This window comes from Polypterus senegalus, chromosome 13 (genome assembly GCF_016835505.1).
Source record: "Polypterus senegalus isolate Bchr_013 chromosome 13, ASM1683550v1, whole genome shotgun sequence".
Lineage (NCBI taxonomy): Eukaryota > Metazoa > Chordata > Cladistia > Polypteriformes > Polypteridae > Polypterus > Polypterus senegalus.
In genome coordinates this window covers 123,581,963-123,606,541 of record NC_053166.1, presented here as the reverse complement: position 1 = coordinate 123,606,541, position 24,579 = coordinate 123,581,963, and the positions used below count along the sequence as shown (strand labels likewise).

The window sequence follows — 24,579 nt, the reverse complement described above, 5'->3', positions numbered from 1 at the left end:
AAATAGCCAAATAAATATCAGGATGAGATCCCCATACATTTAACTGTTAGCTAACCAAAAGGGCTGTACTGAATGTCCACTGTTGCTTGTAAGATTTCTGTTCTAAACTTAAGTGGTGAGGCGGCCTTCTGCTGTTATACACCTAAAATCTGGAATAGCCTGCCAATAGGAATTCGCCAGGCAAATACAGTAGAGCACTTTAAAACACTGATAAAAACCCATTACTTTAACATGGCCTTCTCATAACTTCATTTTAATTTAATCCTGATACACTGTATATTTATCATCATAACTATTCATGGTGGCTCTAAAATTCATACTAACCCCTATTCTCTCTTCTGTTTCTTTTCCCAGTTTTCTGTGGAGGTGACCAGCGCCACCACCACCTAATCAAAGCACCATGATGTTCTTACATTGATGGATTAAAAGCAGGAAGTCCACATGACCATCATCATCAAGTCCTTCCATGAGAACCCTAAATACAAAGAGGACTATTCTAATTTATGTTAGGTAGAATGCCCAGAGGGGGCTGGGCAGTTTAATGGTCTGGAACCCCTGCAGATTTTATTTTTTTTTCTCTCCGGCCATCTGGAGTTTTTGGTTTTTTGTTGTTGTTGTTTTTTCTGTCCTCCCTGGCATCGGACCTTACTCTTATTCTATGTTAATTAGTGTTGTCTTATTTTAATTCTTACTTTGTCTTTTTTCTCTTTTCTTCATCATGTTAAGCACTTTGAGCTACATTATTTGTATGAAAATGTGCTATATAAATAAATGTTGTTGTTGTTGTTCTAATCTGACAGTCTCAAAACTGAAACCTTCAATTGTGGGGCAAGTTCTCAACCAAACCTGAACTAACTGGGGATGACAACTACCTAAACAGGAATCCCAAAGGGACATGGGGGCATCTGCAAGTTCTACAGAGGTTTACAGAATCATAACTGATAATGCGTACAGTGAAATCCAACACTCTCTAGCACCAAAATTAGCGAGTGTGACTGCCTTACCTCGAAACTTCTGTCGTTGTTACATTAAATAACTGCCTTAACTTGAACTTTGTCATCTGTACCTGAAAGATTTTAAAAACACATTTGCCATAACTAAGCAGCATAACAAAAAGCAAGCGAATATCTTATATTATCACTTATGTTGGTAATAACTCTTAACTTTGATGATAACACTGGACCACCACAAGTGAACTGCTGTGCCTGGAGCTGAAGCTCAAGTAATCCAATCCACAGTGTTCTCCTGTTTCCATTTATGTGACATTTGAAAAATGCTGTCACAGAAATAGTAGCAAGACAAGTGTTATATGACTGTCAGTACTCTGAAGAGACACACAAGTATGCATTTCATTGCATTATATACGTATGACAATAAAAGGGTAAACTTGTAGTCACCAGTTAATTCAAACTTTTAATCTTTATGATGTTGAACAAGACGTCACCCTCTGGGCGGGCATTCGAACCCAAGAATAAGTAGACGCGAGGCAATAGCGCAAAACGTTGTACTGTACTTCTGTGACTGGATAACGCTAACAAGTCACATTATAATATCGAACCTACACCTGCTTTGAAACATCTATGCATTTGCTCGTTTGCCTCAACTACGGAGGCAAATTGTTTCGCACAAATGCATCGCAGCCACTACGTTGCTCACATTTCGATTAGGCTGCCCTGATCTGATCAGGACGTGGTGAAGTTCTGCGATCCGCTGAGGCGCCTGCCCGTGAACACCAGGCGTGTGACGCAATCGCTTGCGTCCTCCGTTGTTGTTTGTTTTTGTTTTTTTGGAAGCGTTTGACATTACGGAAGCGATGTGAAGGACTTCATGCTGGTGTTTAGTCAGAAGTGATCGTAGGGGTCGGCAGGTGCGTGTCCCGCGGAGCTGAGACTGTAGAGGACGCCTTCTGGGGTGCTGCAAAACTAAAGCCGAGAACGGCGTTGTCAGTGCTGCGTCCTCGGTGGAGCAAACATTGGGTTCAGTTCAAGAGAAAATTGAAACGGGGTTAAAATAAGTACAGTACAATTTGTCCTACACTAAAACTGCAAGCCATGCTCTCGTGATATGAGGTTGTCTCCCCCAAAAGTTAAATGTGACTAGGCAATTTTTTGGGTGGCAGCTTAAGGAGCCGTCGACTACGCGCAGGGCTCGCTTTGGGCTGCGACGACCGGCTCATAAACCGGGCGCCAGTCCAGTTTATGTACTTTTTTATTTTACCTCACATAAAGGATTTTCGTTGTTTTTGAGTTTTATGCACTTTAAAATAAAGAGCATGGCGCAAAGCAGCCACCCGCTGACGAAGAGTGCACGGGTGGAAATGACAGTGAATGGATCGGAATTGTCTGCATCTTTGAGTTGGCAGCGGTGGAAGAGACTGTGAGGACAACTCACAGACCGAAAGTGCTCTGTAAACCAGCTTGTTAAATCTCTAATAGGATTAGACGTCTCCTAGAATTTCCTTTGTAAATCGATGAGTTTGTGACTCTGGGAAAAAAAGGAGTTGGCCTCTGGTAAAGAAAATAGAACAGCAACAACAAAAATCTGACTATAGGTTTATAAGGTTCTATGTGTGTATATCTGAGCATAATTTGTATTGTCTGGGGTATTTACAGTACATAGTTGTTGAGACTAATAGAAATGTATGGATAATCTGAAAGGTTATCTGCTGATTAATTTGTAAATGATAGGAGACATCAGTGCTGCTCAACATCTTCTATAATAGAATACCCATGATTTTTTTTTTTTATTTCACTTGGCACAGGTCACATTTCAAAGAAAACTGTAGCATTTCAGCATCAATGTGCCCTGTGGTTGTCTGGGTGCAAAATTCTGCTGTGTGCAATACAGTGTTAAAGAGGTGAATTAAGTGAGTCTGGGGATGTTAATGTACTGTTATGTTATGCTGTTTTTCTTGTAGCATAAGGAAGCAAAACAGGGCAGAAATGACCTGGCTCCAAATGATAAACGATTATTAGTGTCTACAACAGGACATTTTTTTACTTTCTAAAAGTACACTTATTTGTAAAGTAGTCATTTCAGATACAGAAGACAAGTTTCAAGGCAGAGAAGATGTAAGTCTTGAGGTAAGGTTGCAATATTTATTGATCATGGGACCAGAGAGTGTCGCCATGTTGCACTTTGATTAGCACAGGACAGTAAGAGTTTCACTGTACTTAATGCACAAGGCCGTATTTTAGCGCTATGAACCTATCAGTAGCACTGTACTCCATACATGTGACAATACTGACACAATGAACATATCCATGCAGTTCAACCTGCCTGTTGACCTGTGTAGTGGTGTTTGACACCATTTGACTCCCATTGCTTGAAGGGTGGCAGTTGTGTCACTGAACCTCTTTCCATTGATTCTTCAGTGCTACTTACCTTGATTAGTTAAATGACCTGCATTGTGACATTCCTTGTTTCTCAACAGTTGCAGCTTCTCCAGTGGGTGTGCATGCTGACTCGAAAGAGTGGAAAGTCTAACATCTAGACCATTTCATGGCAGTGTCACTCATTCAAAAACGTTACTGTAATATTTTAAACCAGTAACGGCGCACTGCACGATAATGTGCACTGAATACACTCGACTCGAGCATTCCTAGTTTTCATATTCTTTCTTTATATGTTTTGCATTCGTTTGCTCAGAGGTTGATGTGCTTGCTGCTTCCTGAGCAGCTCTTCTTTTGTCCACCCTAGCGGCCCGCTTCTTCTCTTTTTTCATCGGCATCTTTTCGTGTTAAAAATTATCAAGTCTTTGTTTGCGTTGCAATTACTTAGTACGTTTTCCTTAAGCTGGCACTTAAGTCTTCAATCTGCCGCAAGAATGATTATAATATGAAGAGGTAGAGGAAGTGACGGCAAAGGTGGGAGGGAATGAGAACGGCGCCCTTACACATGCGCCGCACGTCCGCTGCCGAGAGTTGATTCTCCAGTAATAAAAAGAGGAATGATCTTGGAGGTCAATTATCACCTAATAAGCAGATAACAGACACAATGTAATACATTTGTACCAAATTTCAGGTCAATAGGTCAAACGGTTTGCGAGTTACAGGTGATTTAAAATCTTGGACAGACAAACGGACAGCCCAAGGTAGCATATTATATATAAAGATGCACTGTATGGTGCTACATAAAGCCTTGGTATTAATTCAGTGACACAAAAAAATAGGTCAATACATAACACAACACATTTACTTGAACAATGGCGTATTTTTCAGTTAAGGGTTAAACATGTCTAAAAATGTGTATAACTGACTTCCAAAGAATCTGTTAATAGTACATTAGCATTCCAAAAAATCATGAAAATTGGAGAAGCTAGGTATCATTTTATTAAGATTCAATTAATTTGTTTGTTACAGGTGAGTAAAGTATTACTGACCAAAGGGAGCCATTGCTTGTTTAGTTTATTTAATCTTTTTTTTTTTTTTTTTGACAAGGAACTTGATGAAAACAACTTGTAAGTAGATCTGTGCAGCATGAGGTTAACACTACTAAACGTATCCTTGTCAGTAACTCTATAGGCTTCTTGTTCGTGTGGTTTCCAATTGTCATTTCCACCTAGTAATATTTTTTAATCACATAACCAAGTTCTTTTGTGTCCAGCATGTTGTCTTGTGGTCTGATTTATGTTCTTGAACCCTCAGAGTTTTCAGATGCTCTTACAGTCATGAAATATGATCTGGATTTCAAATTACACAGAAGAATGAATTTTGCAGAATGGTATGCTATTTTTTGTCTATGTAGCAGCATTAATTTTCTTGGGTGTAATTTGTGAAAGATATATTAAAGAATGAGGCGTCTCTAGCCACATGGAGCTTGGAGTCTAAAGAGTGGTGCAAAATCCACTGTTTTACTCTGGGTGGCGCCCCGGCTTCAGTTTTTGAAGATGGCTTGCCCTTTTTCACGTTCCATCACTGACTAATGTCAGCATGAGATGCTTCGAGATTTCCTGTTTTCTTATTAGTGGAATGTCTTTACCAGAATACAGAAAGCACAGATGCTGCTGTGCCTGTCAGATGGACAACTCATTAATTCAATTCCAATTCAGGGAAGATGTGTTTTTCTAATGTAAATGGAAGAGAAACACAGATAAGGGATGATAGTCACATTAGCCACCCAGTAAGTTTGCAGGGAGCACCCCGTAATGTTTGGAATGTTTTCAAAAGGGACTGACTTGTCAATGGTGAGTTGCAAATTTTCATGCCATCATATAAAGAACATGATGTAAGTGTGAGCGTTTCTTGACGTGGCCCGGTCAGTGCTCTTATTGGCCCTCCTACGTGCTTCTGAGAAAGACTCCTGCTGCCTGCATTGATGAATGGGAAATGGAAGGATCACCTAAATCAATTTAAATAAGCAAAGCAAAACTAATCAGTTCATTGATAAAGGAACAACTCCAAAAAAGAGTAAATGGTCTGGCAAAAATGTCACCAGATGGCTATCTCAGTCATACAGGTGTTCTGAACCGGTCCTGTTTTGTAGTTTTTTTTAGCTTTTACGTTTTGCTTGTTAACTTGGATCCTAGTTCCTAATTTTTTATTTTGACAGACACTCACTTTGTGACAATGAAGGTGAAGGTCATCTCCATCCTGGAGGACAATTATATGTACTTGGTGATTGAAGAGAATGGCAAGAAGGCCATCGCAGTGGACCCTGCTGTTCCTCATCGAGTATGTGTCTAATTCCGTGGTCTCAGCCAGTAAGCCTTTATGTCAACTGTTTTAGCCTCTCAATTTAATAACTATAGACTGCAATTCAGTGTTAGACGTATAACTGATGTTAGTGATCCAGAGGAAGAATATAAAAAATGGCAGACACAAGTTGCACTAGAGCAGGCAAATTGCTCTTGTCCACACATAACTGAATGTTGACCCTGTGACTTATTGTTTCAGCTTCTTGATATTGTGAAACGAGAGGGTGTGACACTTGACGCTGTACTGACCACGCATCATCACTGGTGAGTGAGCTATGACCAGTGTTTCACTGTTTGTACTACTGCAATGCCTGACAAGTTATGAGATTAAATTACCATTAATTTTACATTTGGCCAACACATTTTATCCAAGGCAGCTTACAACATTAGGATGTGTTGGCATATTTTCAGATGTTTTGAGCTTGGAGCAGAAGGCGGTTAAGAGACTTGCTTAGAGTTGAATGGTGATTTGGATGTGGAAAGTGAAGTGACCATCTTTGGGCTTAAAGTCTATGTGTCAGTTCATCAAGTTATACAAAGCCTTTTTGGCAATTTGGAAACAACACGTGTTTTAAAACAGTACAAGAACAACCAGAAACATGCTATAAAAATTTAAACTAAGGCTTGTCTAGGATTTGAATTGGGACGTAACACACCTAGACCAACAGGGCAACTCTTGAGGGCTGCTGTCAACACTTGATGATAAAGAATGAAATAATTATATTTGTCAGGCATTAACATAGGCATTTCTATCAATTGTTTTTATTATACTTAATACATTTTTCATCATGTTTACAATTGTGATACTTACTTGAAATAGTTAATTGGCTCAAAGAGCATGTTTTACTGCTTTGTAGTGAAACTTTTTTGGGGAAGGGGAGAATGAGAGAAGTGTCTTTTTTTCCAGTATGATGTTGCAAATTTCCTTGCTGTATCACAGATACTACTGAATGATTTGTACAAACAAAGAGACAAAGAAGAATAAAGACCCAACATTATTTTGTGTATTTTTTAAACAAACATTCGTTTTAAACTTGTATATATCACAAGAGGTTCACAAAGGGTTGTAATTCCAGTATGAAGACAGTGCATCCATCTAGACCAGAGCAGTTTAACATTGCAAGTCATTTTGACTCGTATTGTATGAATAATATTTTTAAGTTATTAGAGAAGCCTACCTGTAAAAGATGTGGCACCTGCAAATTTTACAATTATGTATTGCTGATTTGAGGAACATTGAACCCACTACGGACATCCAGTTACAGAAAGTCAACAAAAGAGTGTTAGCAGTAACCCGTTTATTATCATTACCCTTTCATATTTCAGTTCAACTAGCAAGTTATGAACACTCATATTTGTGTGTTTTGGTTTTTTTTTTTTTCCCCTCTCTTTTTTTATAAATTATACATGTGCCAAAAAGGAATTTTATCAACAGGGCTATGGAGCCAGAGTCATGGGTTTGGAGTTGAAAGCCGAACAAGTATGGAAACTGACTAAATGTAAACTGTAATATAATATGTTAAAATGGCCAGTTTCACAGTTTTACACTATTTCTTCTTCTAGATTTTGATAAAAATGTAGCCTCATTTTTAATTGTGTAAGTTTTATCTTACATTTAGTGTTCCTTAATGTTTGTAACTTCTTTAATAAATAATATAAAAAAGCTACAGTGGCATAGTTACAGACTTTAAACCTAATTTAACAGTTTAGGATGCTAAAATGTGGCCTGAAGATTCACATTGACAGTGATAAAATGTCCTGTATCTTGAATGTTGTGTGCTTTAAATCAACATAGTAAATATAATAGTCTTAATTACAAATGTCAGCATCTATGGCAGACGTACCATAAATGAAGTAGTCAGAGTTGAAGGTTTTGTATACCAACTGCACAGCCTGCTTGTCAACAGTACTGTCATAATTAGCTGCATTTCTGTGAAATCTCAGGCTTGCTACCTAGTAGGCTGAAGACACAGCAGAAACCTTAGAGAAATTAACAGATGCTGCTGTGCCTGTTAGAAGTCTTTAACACTTCTTGAGTACAGAAATAACACACAAACTGAAATCTAATGCTGTGTGGTGGCAAAACTACACATTTGTGATGCATGTTTGTAAACATGCCATGTGATTTTTTTCTTTTAAATTTATTTACTTTGAATTTTTTTTAGGGATCATGCTAGGGGTAATGAAAACTTGGCCAAAGAGGTTCCAGGGGTACAGGTATATGGTGCAGATGACAGGATTGGTGCGTTAACTCACAAAGTTGTCCACAACCAGGAGCTAAAGGTAGGAGGAGCAGTGGTGTATGACAGTGTTTGTTAAAGCAGGTCCTAGTGTTGCTGTTATGACTGGCTGTTGTTGTGTTTTACTATAGTGTTTAAACCCTATCAGATGTAGAGCCTATAAAAATCCAGAGTTAGCTATTCCAAAAATTTAGAAGGATTTACTTGTTCACACGTGTCAGGATGATATGGCAGTTTGATCCTAGAGAAGGTCCATAGTTTGTGATATCAGTTTTTGTTTCTTTTTCTTTGTTTGTGGTTAAAGAAAATACAAAGGTGAGTATGTGCTTATTTTAGCATAACGTGTCAGTCATGAAGACTCATTACAGTTTAAAAAATTACTATGGATTTGAAACTGAAAACGGGAAACACCGTGTACAGCAGCAAGACTATGCAGGCAAATGTTACTGTATTTTTTCTTTTCCCAAAACTATAAAAAGCTCAGATTCATTCTAATACGTGCCTCTGTTACTTCACTGCATGAATGTACCTTTCACTTTGCAGTTCAAAAACTTTGTCTGTGAATAGGACAGCACACGGCTGCATCTACTGCTCATCATGTGCTACAATTTCCTTTTTAGCTTGAGCAGAAGATTGGTCCCATGTTCAGAATTGCATCAGTATCAGCTCATCTTTTTTTGTTCATCTGTATCAAGGCAATTCTCAAGAATTATGCTTTGACTGAGGAGATTTCTAAAGCTCCATTTGGATGTACAGTGATCCCTCGCTATATCGTGCTTCGACTTTTGTGGCTTCACTTTATCACGGATTTTAAATGTAAGCATATCTAAATATATATCACGGATTTTTCGCTGGTTTGCGGATTTCTGCGGACAATGTGTCTTTTAATCTATGGTACATGCTTCCTCAGTTTGTTTGCCCAGTTGATTTCATACAAGGGGCGCTATTGGCGGATGGCTGAGAAGCTACCCAATCAGAGCACGTATTACGTATTAAATAAAACTCCTCAATGATATACGATATGCTTCCTGCGCGGTGCTTTGTACATTTCAAAGCTCTAACAGCCCGTATTGATTTTTGATTGTTTGCTTTTCTCTGCGCCTGACGGAGGGGGTGTGAGCAGAGGGGCTGTTTGCACAGAGGCTGTTTGCTTAGAAGATACGGATGCTCTAAAAAATGCTGAAAAGTCTACCTTCACATTGATCCCTTCATTGCGGCGGCTTTATCGCGGTGCTTCGTTTACTTAAAAGCCCAACAGCCCTATTGATTTTTGTTTACTTTTCTCTCTCTCTCTGATATTCTCTGCTCCTGACACGCATTCTTTGAAGAGGAAGATATGTTTGCATTCTTTTAATTGTGAGAAAGAACTGTCATCTCTGTCTTGTCATGGAGCACAGTTTAAACTTTTGACTAAAGGGTGTTATTTCATGTCTAGAGGGCTCTAATAATGTTAAAAAACGTATTTAGAAAGTCGTAAACAGGTTTTCTATGCTCCAACTGCGAAAATATTTATAAATAAAGATTTATAAATAAAGAATCCTACTTCGTGGAAATTCATTTATCTGTCTGGAGCGGATTAACCGCGATAAACAAGGGTTTACTGTATAACTGTGCAGAGAATATTTATAAACAGTGTGGGAGAGTTTCTAAGGGATTAAAATATATAAAAATAACCATTCAAACATATGGTTTCTACTTCGCGGATTGTCACCTATCGCGGGGGGTTCTGAATCGCAACCCCCGCGATCGAGGAGGGATTACTGTATTTAGTTTTACACAAGGAGGTTAATTAAAATTATTACCGCAGGATCTCTGTAAATTTAGCTGTCCAAATTGCTCAAATAATAGAATTTTACTGACATTTCGATTCACACAGTGACGATGGCGCAGTGGTAGTGCTGCTGCCTCGCAGTAAGGAGACCTGAGTTTGCTTCATAGGTCCTCCCTGCGTGGGTTTCCCCTGGGTGCTCCGGTTTCCTCCCACAGTCCAAAGACATGCAGATTAGGTGCATTGGCGATCCTAAATTGTCCCTAGTGTGTGCTTGGTGTATGTGTGCCCGCCCTGCGGTGGGCTGGCGCCCTTCCTAGGGATTTGTTCCTTCCTTTGCACCCTGTGTTAGCTGGGATTGGCTCCAGCAGACCCTCGTGACCCTGTATTAGGTTATAGTGGGTTGGGTAATGGATGGATGGATAGTTTTACCTGGGCTAAATTTTTCCAGACTTTTTTAGGAAGATTAAAGGGTCCATAACTTTACTGACATGAGTGATTCGAGTGGACTAACATTACAGAGGTCCTCTGGAAATTTACTCCATCTCTTGGTGTACAAACCCATTTCCAAAAAAGTTGAAACAATAGGTAAAATGCAAAGTAGAACAGAATGTGGTGATTTGTAAAAGCCCCTTTACCCATATGTAATTTAAAACTGTTCAAAAACAAGTTAATGTTTTACCTCATAAAATTAAAATAAATGTGTAAATATAATCTAATTCCAATTTTAATGACTGTAACACATTGCACAAAAGTTGGGAAAAGTGCCTGTTTACCAGTGGAATGAAAACCAGTATGGAACATTGCATAACTAAACAAGTGATTAGGCATCGACAAAAGGCTCTGAATGGGTCAAGTCTCATGACTTTGTGCTAAAATACATAAGAAAATAGTCATACAGCTTAGAAACAACATTTCCCACATGAAATGCAAAGTATTTAACCATCTGCAATTGACAGTATCATTAAAAGATTCAGAGAATTTGGGGAAGTCAGTGTGCGTGAAGGTTGCAAACCAGTTTTGAATGCTGACCATCTGCAAGCCCTCAGACAGAACTACATAAGAAAAACCAATCATCTGTAATGAATGTAAACACATGGGCTTGGGAGTACCTAAAAAATAAGTTTGTCAGTAAAGATAGTTTGTTGCAGCATCTACAAAAGGAAGCTAAGACTGTACTTTGCAATAGTCTGTGACTATTTTGGGATAAAACTCATTTGAAATGGAGTAACACAAAGTGGAAATGTGGGCTGCGGTCTGGGGAATCCACCTTTCAACTTGGTTCTGGTAACAAAGAGTCCATCTTCTCCAAAAACAACATGGTATGAGGGTGTGTTAGTGCCCAAGGCATAATAAACAATGCAGCTGTGAAGGTACCAATAATGCTGAAGAATACATATGCATTTTAGAGCAACATACAGTGCATCTGGAAAGTATTCACAGCGCATCACTTTTTCCACATTTTGTTATATTACAGCCTTATTCCAAAATGGATTAATTTCATTTTTTTCCTCAGAATTCTACACACAACCCCCCCATTAATGACAATGTGAAAAAAGTTTACTTGAGATTTTTGCAAATTTATTAAAAATAAACAAATTGAAAAAGCACATGTACATAAGTAAAAATTGAGCTCAGGTGCATCCTGTTTCCCCTGATCATCCTTGAGATGTTTCTGCAGCTTAATTGGAGTCCACCTGTGGTAAATTCAGTTGATTGGACATGATTTGGAAAGGCGCACACCTGTCTATATAAGGTCCCACAGTTGACAGTTCATGTCAGAGCACAAACCAAGCATGAAGTCAAAGGAATAATCTGTAGACCTCCGAGACAGGATTGTCTCAGGGCACAAATCTGGGGAAGGTTATGAAAAATTTCTGCTGCTTTGAAGGTCCCAATGAGCACAGTGGCCTCCATCATCCGTAAGTGGAAGAAGTTTGAAACCACCAGGACTCTTCCTAGAGCTGGCCGGCCATCTAAACTGAGCGATCAGGAGAGAAGGGCCTTAAGTCAGGGAGGTGACCAAGAACCTGAGGTCCTCTGTGGAGAGAGGCGAACCTTTCAGAAGGACAACCATCTCTGCACCAATCCACCAATCAGGCCTGTATGGTAGAGTGGCCAGACGGAAGCCAAAACTTAGTAAAAGGCACATGGCAGCCCACCTGGAGTTTACCAAAAGGCACCTGAAGGACTCTCAGACTATGAGAAACAAAATTCTCTGGTCTGATGAGACAAAGACTGAACTCTTTGGTGCGAATGCCAGGCGTCACATTTGGAGGAAACCAGGCACCGCTCATCAACAGGCCAATACCATACCTACAGTGAAGCATGGTGGTGGCAGTATCTTGCTGTGGGGATGTTTTTCAGCGGCAGGGACTGGGAGACTAGTCAGGATAAAGGGAAAGATGAATGGAACAAGTGTACAGAGACATCCTGGATGTAAACCTGCTCCAGAGCGCTCTTGACCTCAGACTGGGGCGACGGTTCATCTTTCAGCAGGACAGCGACCCTAACCACACAGCCAAGGTATCAAAGGAGTGGCTTCAGGACAACTCTGTGAATGTCCTTGAGTGGCCCAGCCAGAGCCCAGACTTGAATCTGATGGAACATCTCTGGAGAGATCTTAAAATGGCTGTGCACCGACGCTTCCCATCCAACCTGATGGAGCTTGAGAGGTGCTGCAAAGAGGAATGGGCAAAACTGGACAAAGATAGGTGCACCAAGCTTGTGGCATCATATTCAAAAAGACTTGAGGCTGTAATTGCTGCCAAAGGTGCATCGACAAAGTATTGAAGCAAAGGCTGTGAATACTTATGTACATTTAATTTCTCAGTTTTTTTATTTTTAATAAATTTGCAAAAACCCCAAGTAAACTTTTTTCATGTTGTCTTTATGGGGTGTTTGTGTGTAGAATTCTGAAAAAAATTAATTTAGTCCATTTTGGAATAAGGCTGTAACATAAACAAAATGTGGAAAAAGTGATACGCTGTGAATACTGATGCACTGTATGCTGCCATGTAGACTTTTTTCAGTGACATCCTTGCTTATTTTAGTAAGATAACAGCAAGCCACATTCAGCATTTTACATGTATGTGGTTTAGCAGTCGGACAGGACCTGCCTGCAATTCACAGTTGTCTATTACTGAAAACATGTGGTGCTTTATGAACCACAAAATATGAAATTGGAGACCTGGGACTGTTGTGCAACTTAAGTCCTATACTATAGCAAGTGTGAATGAAAGGAAATTTCACTTTCAACATTAGAAAATTCAGTATCATCAGTCCCCAAACAATTATTGAATGTCACTAAAAGGAAACATGATGTGACACAGTGGTAAATGCACTCCATGTCACAAGTTTTTTGAAAAGTGTTGCAGGCACCACATTTACAATGAGAGTTTATTAACCTAAATGAATGAAGGTTATTAGGGTTAAAGTTTATCTGTGTTGTCTTTGTAGTGTTTTCAATTAAATACAAGTAAAAGAACATTTACAAATCACTGCTTTCTCTTTTTATTTGTATTTTACATCCTGTCCCAATTTTTTAGGAAATGGGAGTGTAAAACTAATCCTCTCCATATACGGCTTTAAGACATCCTATGTTTGTCAAAGGGCTTTATTTATGATGTTTAGGTTCACTTACAGTATATACATTAAGACTGCCTTAATTTAAATGATTTGTGCTGACCTGGGACTCTATCACCTTAGTTGTTCCAACAGTAATCACACCCAAGTATGAATAAAAAAGGTGGTAGAGGCCTGTATAGGATTAACTGGTCCCATGTGTGTGCATGTTCAAAATATATATAATTAAACGCAAAGTATAACAACACATTTTTATAAGAAATTACATACTTGTGTGTGTAAAATACACATATTCCCTAGAGGAGGATAAACACACAGATCACACTTCACCAACCTCTGTTGCAACACAGGGATCCCCATGTGTCCCTAGAGGCTCTGCTGCTAAGCTCTTGGTGTGTGTACAGTTTCTAGGATCTTTGCATGTCTGATTTTCTCTGGCATCTTCTAGACTTCCCAAGTATTTATCCTTGTGCAACTCGTTTATTTGAATAGGCATTGTTAGTTATGTCTACATTCCTGTATTTGTTTTCTCCTTTTAAGGCCTGACAGGTTTTAGAAGGAGCTGCTTTATTTTTTAAATTGAGCTGAGTGAAGGTTTGTGATTCATTCCTGTCATCTTTCTTTAGTTTGGTACTCTGAATGTTCGGTGTCTGTTCACTCCGTGCCACACATCTGGACACATGTGCTACTTTGTTTGGGAGGATGGCTGCACAGATGCTCCAGCAGTTTTTACAGGTATGAGAGGTTTTTCTAGTTTACAGATATTGGAAGCTGTATAAATTATGACTGGTAAGGGAGCCATGATTACAGTACCTAATGAGCTTAATGCTTCTTCTGGCAGGAGATACCCTATTTGTGGCTGGATGTGGTAGGTTTTTTGAGGGCACAGCCCAGCAAATGTATAAAAATCTCACTGAGGTCTTGAGCACCCTGCCGCTTGAAACGGTGAGTAAATCTTTGAAGGTGTTAGTTTTATCCTTCATGCAACAGGCCAACAAGCCAATGCACATTTACCCCATTTTTGTATTTCCATCTCCTGTCATGCTACAGCAGGGCTTACACTGACTCCTGCTCTTTCATTCCAGAAAGTATTTTGTGGACATGAGTACACTGTGAAAAACCTCAAGTTTGCTTTGAAAGTGGAGCCTGACAATGCGAAGGTAAAGGAGATGCTGGCTTGGGCTAAGGTGAGCAGGTTTGGGGCACTCTTTCTGAATATCTAAAGAGCTCACTACACATGTGTGTAGTTGTCTGAACATATATAGCGTTGTGTATAACACTGAAGCTGTTATGTTAAAAGCAGCCAGTCTGGTCAGTAGCATCATGCTTTCACTTTGACGTGCCTTATTCCTTGGCTGTGGCTCGACACTTAGCTCAGTGGATACAGGGCCTTCTGACCATGCCTCAAAAGAAGAGACAGACTTTTGCCTCTCCTAAAATCAGTGTCATTGTTTTCTCCACAGGCCCGGGATGATGATGACAAGCCCACTGTGCCATCCTCACTAGAGGATGAGTTTCAGTATAATCCCTTCCTTCGACTCTCGTGAGTCATGCTTGCCTAATTGCTACCACACACATTTGCTCCTGTGTGTTTAGCACCTTTTTTTCCAAGCACTTTTTTTTTTTTTGCATTTGCAGGGAAGAAGCTGTGCAGAAGTTCACTGGAAAGACTGACCCAGTCGAAGTGCTCAGCATTCTACGGGCTGAGAAAGACAAATTTAAAAAGCCTAAGGAAAGGTTGCCAACACCAGCAATGCTTGCATTCCAGTGGGCTCTGTCCATGTCAAAATCTGAAACCCTTCAAGGGCCAACTGACAGAAATATGACTAAAAAATGAGCTGATGCACAGACTCAACCTCAAAGGCTGTTGGAAGCCCATGTTCTTGTATTTCTGTGCTTTCCTGTAGCAGCTGGCCTGCTAAACTTTCAGCTCTTTAATTCAATTCTGATGAACATCAGCAGTGACCTTCTGCTGCCCTGCATGACTGTGCACATGCATGCAAATACCAAAAGCTGTGATGTGCAGAAATGCACACAAAGGGATTCCAGGTAATTCTGCACTTAACTCAATAGTTCCATCTGCCTTTTACACACGTACGCAAAAAGCCATAAACCTAAAGTACTGATTTTTTCCCCCCATCTTCCACTAATTGAATCTATTTCCTAGGCTCCACTAAACATGCACAATTAGGCAGAAACGTCCGAATGCTGCACACACAATTCCAACAGTTAAAGGTAGCTTGTGTGCAAAGACCTGGAAACAAGACTTGTAAACACTGAATTGCCAGTGCAAGTGCCCAATAATGTTAGATTTTTATTCAAATATTCTACAAATAAAGCACCTCTTTTAAAACAAATTAGTGCTCTTTGTGAAATTTTCTTATAGCCAAGGCAGATTAGCTGCGGAGTAGTCTTGAATTTTAAGGCAGTGAGGATCACCACTTGATAGCAAGGCTGCTAGTGCTCTTCTCAACAGCATGGTATTGGGTGTGTAACAGTCTCCTGGCCTCCTGTGGGCCTATACTTTCCAGCCAGGTCCTATAAAGTTCGGCCACAGCAGTGTTTTTCTTTGGAATCTCAGTCTGCACAGAATTATATAGCTCTTCAACTCTCTGCAAGAGTTCTTTGCTTGTTTCTCCTGCATTTGCTCTAATCTGACCACCTCCATTAAGACACCCTGCAAAAGAAAGGCAGATGTTTGTTTCTTTTGGCATTTAGAAAAGCCAATTGAGAACAAGACTCTGGCATGGTACAACACAGCTTAGCTCGTTCAACACTCACCTGAAGGGCAAGCCATAACTTCCACAAAGTGATAAGGTGATTTGCCCCGTTTCAGTTTCTGGACAAGATTTTGAATGTTCCGGAAACCATAGGCAATGGCAAAACGCAGCAAGGTTTTCCCTTCTTTCTCTAAAGTCACTTCCTGGAAGTCTTTATTCCTAAGACATAAATTATATATATATATATATATACACACACACACACACATATATATATATATATAAAGACACACATGGATGGTGAATGAACTGCTTCATCATTTCAAATAAGCAGTGCAAGCATGTGGCTAATAAAATGAAATTATCAATACCTACTTGAGAACTTTGTAGACAATGTCTTTCACCTCCACCCCAAAAAGTTCCTTTGCCGCATAAACGTAGACATGTTCTAAGTAGCCACCAGACCCGCCTCCTGCATGACTAAAGATTTTCTCTCCATCCATGCTGCCACAACTAGAGAGCAGAAATGTCCATAAAATACATTAAGTATAACGTCACAGAAGTGTAACAATCTGACTAACTTAAGGCATCAATAAAAAAGAAAAATGACTGTAGGGCAAGATCTTATCCAGTGCATTGTGCCTACTAACTTATGGAGGTTGTGAGAATGAAGCTACCATTTGAATTTATTTCCATTACAATCAATGTTGGTGGATGCACCCACTTCTGGAACTTTAAAAGATCTTTCCTAATTGTTTTTGACACCTGTAAAATTTAAATTGTACTGTAACATTTATAAAAACTAGAAACCACAGAAAGTAAATATATATCAATGTCCGTTTATCCATATTCTGATGCACTTTGTCATCATGGCCACACCGCAGTTCAAGAACAGTTGATAAATTCCATTTGCAATCTAAATTTTTGTCTCTCTCACACAAAGTCATGATATCGTATTAAAACAAGTTTGTATCTCTTTTTGTGGCAATCTCTTTACAGCAAAGAGGGGGAAAAAAAGTGCCTGCGATTACTTGTCTTTCCCTTGATTAAAAGCTGGTACTGTAAATACAATTATGTTTTTGTTTAATGCTGGCAAAAAGAAAAGTAATATCAATTAAATTTGAGATGGTGGCTGCGATGTGTTTCAATTAATGACAGTGTGGATGGGGAGATGTGAAGCGCATGGATTTTTTTATAATATGAAAAATTTTAATGAGAAAAGACCACTTAGCGCAAAAAGACTTTTCAATCCCTATGAACGTAATGAATCCAAAGTATTATCAGGGTCCCCAAAGTAATAACTTATCTATGGTTCTCACAAGACAAAAATTCTAACAGCTCTCTGAAATTTTCCATTAAACAAAAAATGTCCACCAGTGTTCGACTTTCAATAAAAGAGGCAACCAGTTCATGTAAGTGCTCTTCAGGCACAGTAGATTCATTCTTCAGCACCTGGTATCCATGTCAGATAGTTCCCCAGACATTCATTTACAGAAAACAGTTCAGTGATGAGGCTGCAAGAGCGAGACCTCACCAGGACACATTAAACTTGCTGCAACAGTATCAGCTTTGTTGAAAGTTGACTTGTAGCCATAGTCCCAGATGTAAATGCATTAAGGCTTTGCATCAGTTTAAAAAAATAAAAAAAAGGGAATTTAAATAATTCTATTTTCAATACTGAAAAACTTGAATCATCACAACATTTCAACAAGCAGTCACGTTTCTCCTGCTTTGACAAGGCAGGAACAGGACTTAAATCATGCCAGAAATTCAACAGAACCCTATCTGTAATTTCCAATTGAAAATGCAATCTCGCTCTTATTTCTGCTGGACCATTGTTGTCATCTTAATTATTATTAAGGAACAAGTCTTGGTTCTTTCTTCAACAAAAATGACAATTTTAAACAAAATCTTGGTGTTCACATTGAAACTCTTTAAAATTAAAAACGTTCTGCGTAAAAGTAAATAGAAATGCAATACAGAAAAGCACACATTTTACTGGCATTAAGTTAATTCGGTAACAATAAAATTGCTAATGGCCTTTTAAAAAAATGTGCATAAAGTTTGGTATAACAAACAATTTAACACTATTTGTTCATGCCTGCTATGAAATGTGCTAATGACAGCTATACTTCTGATATTGTACTTTGTTATAGGTACTGCCACTTCAGCATGGCTTAAAAACCTTTGGTATATTTTAGTATTAATGGGCCTCAGGTTGACTGGCAAGTTTTTACGTGAAGGTTATTTTTGCAGTTTTTCATCAAATGCAACTCTCTATTCATAAAAAAAATAATAGTTGGCATCACCTGAATTGAATGGAACTGATAAGGAAAAAGAACTCATCTGCTCTCATCACCATTGACACACTCCCAATAGTTCACAGGTTAGAACAACACATGTATTAGCCTGTTAAGAAACCATCTTGTAACCAATCAAATAACTCTGTCCTGCCTTCATGGATAGAGCAATAAGACATTTAACTAGGATCCCAAGTCAAACGTTTTTGAAGCTCACTAGAATAATATGCCCAACATATTATGTAGTGCCTAAAATACTCTCTACACTTCTTTTGAGTTGGCACTGAATTGACTTTTAAGACTTCGATGCAGGGATTATCTCTACACCAGTAACGGCATACTGCACGATAACATGCAGTGAATACACTTGACTTGAGCATTCATAGTTTTCCTCCTCTTTCTCTGTACGTTTAGCTTTCATTTGCTCAGAGTTTGATGCGCTTGTTACTTCCTGAGTAGCTCTTCTTTTCTCTACCCTAACAGCCTGCTGCATCTCTTCTTTCATCAGCATCTTTTCGTGAGATGAGAACGGCGCCCATACGCATGCGCTGCACGGCCGCGCTGTCCAAAGTTTATTCTACAATAAAGTAAAAATAAAAAGAGTAATAAAAATAATCTCCCCGAAAGCAGATAGTAGATGTCACGTAGTATATGTGTACCAAATTTCAAGTAAATAGGTGAAACAGTTTGCGAGCTACAGGTGATTTAAAATCCTGGACAGACAAATGAACAGCCATGGTATTATAATTGAAGAATGCCATGGGCTTTCCTCAGCCACTAGTGATTGTAATGATTCTAAGACATTAAACCTTGTCCAGTAAAATAAAATGTTCAGTATCCTTTGGGACATTTTCCTTCTTTTCATTTCTATTGGCAGGGGTTGCTAATATAGTCAAATTTGACACTCTGTGACATCTCTCATTTTCTTCATGAAAATCTTGCATTAAAACAATTATATATTCTAATTTATTGTCACCCCATTCAGGGTTTATTTCCCCCCTTGCAGTCAGCATTGTTGGAACAGTCACCACTTTCCTACAACTCTGATGATCAGGTTAGACAATTGAGGAGTGGATACATGTTTTACAAATTCCCTTTAGCCTACAAGCAATGTTTTCTTCAGTATGCTTATGATTTGACTCACAACATCATTATTTAGCAAATGAAAGCTACAGCAAGAATATATTGCAAAGCTGCAGCGTTGACACTCTAATAGTGTCAAACAAGTGTGTTGTCTTAACTATACATCACCAATCAAGATGCCAGTCTCAGGTTCTTTAACCTTAAGGATAAACTATTCACTTTGCCAAGTGCCCCTGCAATGTGCAGTTGGCTCAACAATTGCTCAAATTATATGATTAGGGTGTTCTATATAGTAAAAAAAGACATAAAAAGCAAGTAAATAGTACAAGCTAGCCAGATTCCAACAGTGGAATCTCACCTAGAAACATGAAAGGCATCCAAAGGTACAGGATCGACTTCTGCCAGAGAAACTCCTTCCTGTTCCAGCAACTGGAGTACCTCTCCTAAATAAATGATAATTGTGTTATTGCACTTCAGGTAGACAAAAAAGGCCAAACATCAGTAGTCAAATATGCAAGCAAAAAAAAAAAAAAAATCAGCTAATTCCAAAATGTGTTGCTCTTTGTACCTTCCCATAGCTGTCTAGCACTCCAAGTCCATTTTGCAGCTGGTGTTTCTTCCGTGGCCAACTTCTCTGTTATCCTGCTTACCTGAAGTAATAACACAGTCCACTTCCCGCGTCTGGGACTCAGAAAAGTAAAAGTCTGGTCTGGATGCCTCAAGCTTCTTGTCATAGCAAGGCATGATGGTGATATGGTAGATCTGCTCAGGTCTCAGATTCTAGACATGGAAGATTAACAGTAGAAGACTAAGGCTAGCATTTCACCTAGTGGCACCAAAAAAGCTCTGTTTTTGCAATCTTGTGTACCTGCTGCTTGGCAAAATAGTCCTTCACCAGTGAGCCCATGACCTGCTGTGGAGATCTGGTAGTACTGATGTAGGGCAGTATAAAATCACCATGTGTTTTTTCTGCATAACATATCCACCCTGTGAAAGACAGTGACCTAAAGGGTTACATAGCTTCTACCTAAAGTAGCATAAATATCAATGTTATCACTATTGTTAAAGTGAGAGTAGATGTCCTCTTTTCTATCTCTATATACCCATATGAACTATAAATAAGCCTTTGTAGTCACTGATTTCATTCTTTTATCTTTACCTGGACAGGAGGATGCTAACATAGGAAAAGCCTTTGAATCTTCAGCCTGACGCTGAAACCTCTCAACAAACTCTTGCGGACATTCCAACAGACTGAAATTGCGTGCAAAGGTGGTGTCAAAAACATGGTGCACCCCTAGAAAAAAATAACCAACAAAGAGTCAGATAATCAAGTTGTTAAATTTTAACGTGGAAGACTTTCCAGTCTAAAAAGAGAAAATAGAGAGCATGCAGGAGCTGTTTTGGCTCACCCAGGCTTTTGAAGAATGCACTCAGCTTCTTTGCTGTGTCAGTCACACTAAGATGAAACTTTGCAGCTAGAGAGGCTCTTGATTGTGGGGACACAGACACAACAATCACCTTCTGCTGAAGTCCAGTCTGTAAAATGAGGGAACCAACATTACACGTCAAGTTACCTTGTTTCCATATTCCATTCGTGGGTCACCTTGGCAGACCTCCTCTACACACTTTCTGGTTGAACCATTTCTTTCTTGCTTCGTGTCACACAGCATTCCTCTGTAGTGCCAATGATCACCCTTTTGCAGTAAGCATCACCTCACCAAGCTAAAAATCCCAAATGCCTCCTTATTATTGTATTATGCACATCAATTAGGCATCATGGTCCCCATAAATCTCATGTTTTTTTTTTCCTTTTTCAATAATGTGGACAGAGCAAGATTTAATCTTAATTTAGATGGTATCTTTACATAAAGATAACTTAATTGAAGAAAAAAAAGTTGTATTCAAAGAAACAAACACATATTCCATTGTTGTCAGTTGAAAACGTAAATACCCCATGTCTTCAATAGCTGGTTTTGCCCCCTTTGATGGCAACAACCTTAAGTAGAGGTTTCCTGACATGATGTTTGAGGGGTGTCTTGAATGCACGGCCAGTTACAGATCCTCTCACACTATCTTGATGGATTAAGCTCCTTTGACTTGGTCATTGCAGCACAATCCATTTTGTTCTTTTCAGCCACTTCTTGGCAGAATTACTGGTATGTTTAGGTTCATTATCATGTTGCAACCTCAATTTTCAGTTAAACTTCAAGCTTCTGACAGGTTGGTCTCAATTTATTATCAAGCACCCCCTAGAATAATGAAGAATTCATAGTGGATTCTGTAATGATGGGTTGCCCAGGCCCTGATGCAACAAAGCAGCAATAAGATACACCATAACATTTCCACCACCATGCTTTACAGATGGAATCTGGTTCTTCTAGTCATTAAGCATGACTGTTAGTTCTGTGACGAAATAACAATCTTTCCCTCAGCCTGGACAGCATTTTTTAAGTATTCCTCCCATGTTGTGCAGTATCTTTCAAATAGTAGGCTTATGCAGTTTAACATCAAAAGTGGCAAGAGCTAAATATAGGACCTATTTTGAAATTTTGGGGTTCTTAAAGACTTATTTCAGCATCTGGGGCATTCTGGCCTGACTAATGTGGCAGTTGTTTGAAACTTTCTCCACTTGTAGATGATCTTATGGGCAGTGGAGTGGTTGATTTCCAGTCATAATCTTTTTAAATCCCTTCCCAGACTCACAGACATCTACAACCTTCTTCTGAAGACATTGTAGAGCTCTTTTGATCTAGGCATGGTGTTAACACACACTTTGACAACCAAGAGTAAACCAAACATCTGAGGTTTAAATATGACAAGGCCCTACATGATTCTCTATAATGATGTTCTAATCAATGGCACCGATCTGGTGCACCAGATTCTAATTGTTATTTGAAGTAGTGATAAAGGGGTGCACTTACTTTTTTCCAAATGTTAAATTTGCATTAATGCTATTTAAATTATACAATGGACTGCAAAATAGAAATGTCGCATGATGTTTGTTATATCACAGTTTTATATATATATATATATATATATATATATATATATATATATATATACACACACACACATATATATAAAGAAAAGATTTCTTGGAGTTTACTTACTTTTTCATATTACTGTACTTGTATGTTTTCTCCGATACACTTAAAAGGTTACCACTTCATTTAGTAGTTATAACAAAGCAGACCCATAATAAAAACAGTATACAAACAAATACCTCAAAGAATACACAATCTTATTGGCTTTGTAGGTCCTACATGTGATGAATTGCTTACCTGAATGAAACTAAGATTTAGCTCAGTGTCCTCCCTTCCCCTTACACATTTCTTGCCACTGGTACAACAACAACAACATTTATTTATATAGCACATTTTCATACAAACAGTAGCTCAAAGTGGTGTACACACTGAGTGTGTTACTGGTCTCTAAGGGTCACCTCCCCTGTACAGTCGATCTTCTTCAACTTATTTACCTCAGTTTGCTACAAAACCCTCTTGTTCTGAAAAATATCACCAAGACATACACAGCATTTCTTTTTTGGTTTACCTTATTCTCATTTAACACCCTGAGCAGCTCCTCGTGACTCTGCTGTGTGATTAGGACACTTTCTGCAGAGGTGATGCAGCCACTGCACGCTAAGCAATCGTTCAGAGTAATCTTAGCTTTCTCCAGCTTCTGCACATCTCCAGGCTGATAGAATAAACATAATAGGTCAAGAAAAATTAGCAGATAACTGGATGCCTAATTAAAGAAGTAGCCTAGGAGGGCTCACAGTTGACTAGTGACTTGGCTGCCATCTCTTTTCATTACACTCTTGAAGTTTAGAAGAGTCTGTTTAAATTTGAGAAACCTTTGTAAATGTTGAATCTGTAAGTGACTACACGGACAGAGTGTTTCAGGAAGCAGGTATTACAACTGCTAAGAGGAGAAATGTCCTATAGGAACTCTTACACTGTACATAGCACTTCACACAACAGTTCAAGAAAAATGTTTTCTTACCGAGTTAACCTGAATATAAGTTCCGTCATCTTCAATTCTAATCTTGGCCACAGATCTCCCAGGTTTCTTCTCGATTTTGACTGGTTTGACACATTCCTTCAACACAAGTCAAGTCAGGGTTATTGTCATGTGTATACAGTACAACGAAATTCTTAATAAATGGCTCCTTAGAAAAGCTGACAAACAAGAAGCAGGTTTATTCCAAATCTTGGATAAAACTTCACTATTTCCTGATAACATCACTTTTCTCCCGGGCAAAATAAACTTCGATGAATCTATCGATCTATCTTATGAGATGATGGGTTATCAGTCTGAGCAAATTCATTTGAGAGGAATCATTTGTTCGACATGAAACTACATCATAATTAACACATTCGAATCACACTGGAAGGAGTAGTGGTTGAGACTTTGGACTTCAAAGCCCGAAGTTGTGGGCTCAAATCATTTAACTTGTCTGTACGCCAACTGGAAAAACTAAAGAAGTGTAACCAATTGTATCTCAGTGTAAATCGCAAAGAATAAAGGCATCAACCATAATAAGTAAATAATAACAATCTATAAAGGATAACTTGACTTTCCTCCAAATATGTATGTATGTTGAGTATGCTCGTTGACGTCTAAAGAAATAATCGGAATTTAAAATAGTAATTACAGAAACTAATCGAACCAGGTAAACGTCAGCCCAGGTACGCCTAGCCGGTTACCACTGAACAGAACGTTGTCATTCCGAAAACTGTAAGACAAACATATCGGCAAGCTACTAATGCATCTCTAAATATCTTCCAAAACAAAAAAGCAAAATGCGCACCTGTGAAGGAGTAATAAAATCGTCCAAATCAGTTAACTGTAGCACCCCACTGAAGCGCGACGCCATTCTTTGAAGCCAGACGAATTTTAACTTGACAACATTGTCGCGAACGCATGACGTCAGCTAAGACATAGCGCTACTTGAGGAAAAGGGCGGGGCTAAAAGCGGAAAAGCGTCGAAACTGTACCGATTAGAGAAACATCCATCCATTCCAACACAAAAGGATACTAAAAGCATAAGTAAATTACAATTAAAAATACATTTTTTGAGTTAGATTGCATAGAGGAACTTCTGCACTATTTTCCGTGGGCTGTATTATTCATTCAACGCCTTTTCACGCCATTCTCCATAGGCTTGCTCTGCTCAGTTTGCTGG

At 38.9% G+C, this 24,579-nt stretch overlaps 2 protein-coding genes across 9 annotated transcripts; one reads left to right on the top strand and one right to left on the bottom strand.

The window, feature by feature from the left end:
- Window positions 1-1,708: 1,708 nt before the first annotated feature.
- On the top strand, window positions 1,709-15,599 carry LOC120542824 (hydroxyacylglutathione hydrolase-like protein). 8 transcript variants are annotated; one of them, XM_039775505.1, is made up of 10 exons: window positions 1,709-1,867; window positions 4,647-4,722; window positions 5,551-5,672; window positions 5,895-5,959; window positions 7,861-7,978; window positions 13,915-14,023; window positions 14,130-14,233; window positions 14,374-14,475; window positions 14,752-14,831; window positions 14,927-15,599. In XM_039775505.1, exons 3-10 carry the CDS (start codon window positions 5,568-5,570, stop codon window positions 15,123-15,125), a joined length of 882 nt encoding a protein of 293 aa, XP_039631439.1. In that variant the 5' UTR covers window positions 1,709-1,867; window positions 4,647-4,722; window positions 5,551-5,567; the 3' UTR covers window positions 15,126-15,599. The 8 variants fall into 8 exon arrangements, with proteins under 8 accessions (XP_039631439.1, XP_039631434.1, XP_039631438.1 ...); XM_039775500.1 differs by lacking the exon at window positions 4,647-4,722 and adding an exon at window positions 4,440-4,459; XM_039775506.1 differs by lacking the exon at window positions 1,709-1,867 and adding an exon at window positions 4,440-4,459.
- Window positions 15,583-24,317, bottom strand: narfl (nuclear prelamin A recognition factor-like). Its single transcript, XM_039775499.1, has 11 exons — window positions 24,205-24,317; window positions 23,397-23,492; window positions 22,944-23,087; window positions 20,801-20,927; window positions 20,551-20,685; window positions 20,260-20,378; window positions 20,042-20,171; window positions 19,750-19,834; window positions 16,384-16,521; window positions 16,070-16,227; window positions 15,583-15,965 (listed from the first exon to the last, which is right to left on the bottom strand). The coding sequence occupies exons 1-11, from the start codon at window positions 24,268-24,270 to the stop codon at window positions 15,724-15,726; spliced, it is 1,440 nt and encodes a 479-aa protein (XP_039631433.1). The 5' UTR covers window positions 24,271-24,317; the 3' UTR covers window positions 15,583-15,723.
- Window positions 24,318-24,579: the final 262 nt, after the last annotated feature.

What these genes read in the sequence shown, in the direction of transcription:
- LOC120542824 (XM_039775500.1), top strand. An exon ending in CTGACCACGCATCATCACTG is followed by an intron (nt 5,960 to 7,860) that starts GTGAGTGAGCTA and finishes AATTTTTTTTAG; the next exon opens with GGATCATGCTAGGGGTAATG. An exon ending in AATCCCTTCCTTCGACTCTC is followed by an intron (nt 14,832 to 14,926) that starts GTGAGTCATGCT and finishes TTGCATTTGCAG; the next exon opens with GGAAGAAGCTGTGCAGAAGT.
- narfl (XM_039775499.1), bottom strand. Translation starts at nt 24,270, where the DNA reads ATGGCGTCGCGCTTCAGTGGGGTGCTACAGTTAACTGATTTGGACGAT. An exon ending in ATTTTATTACTCCTTCACAG is followed by an intron (nt 23,493 to 24,204) that starts GTGCGCATTTTG and finishes CTTGTGTTGAAG; the next exon opens with GAATGTGTCAAACCAGTCAA. An exon ending in AGTTATGGCTTGCCCTTCAG is followed by an intron (nt 15,966 to 16,069) that starts GTGAGTGTTGAA and finishes TTTCTTTTGCAG; the next exon opens with GGTGTCTTAATGGAGGTGGT.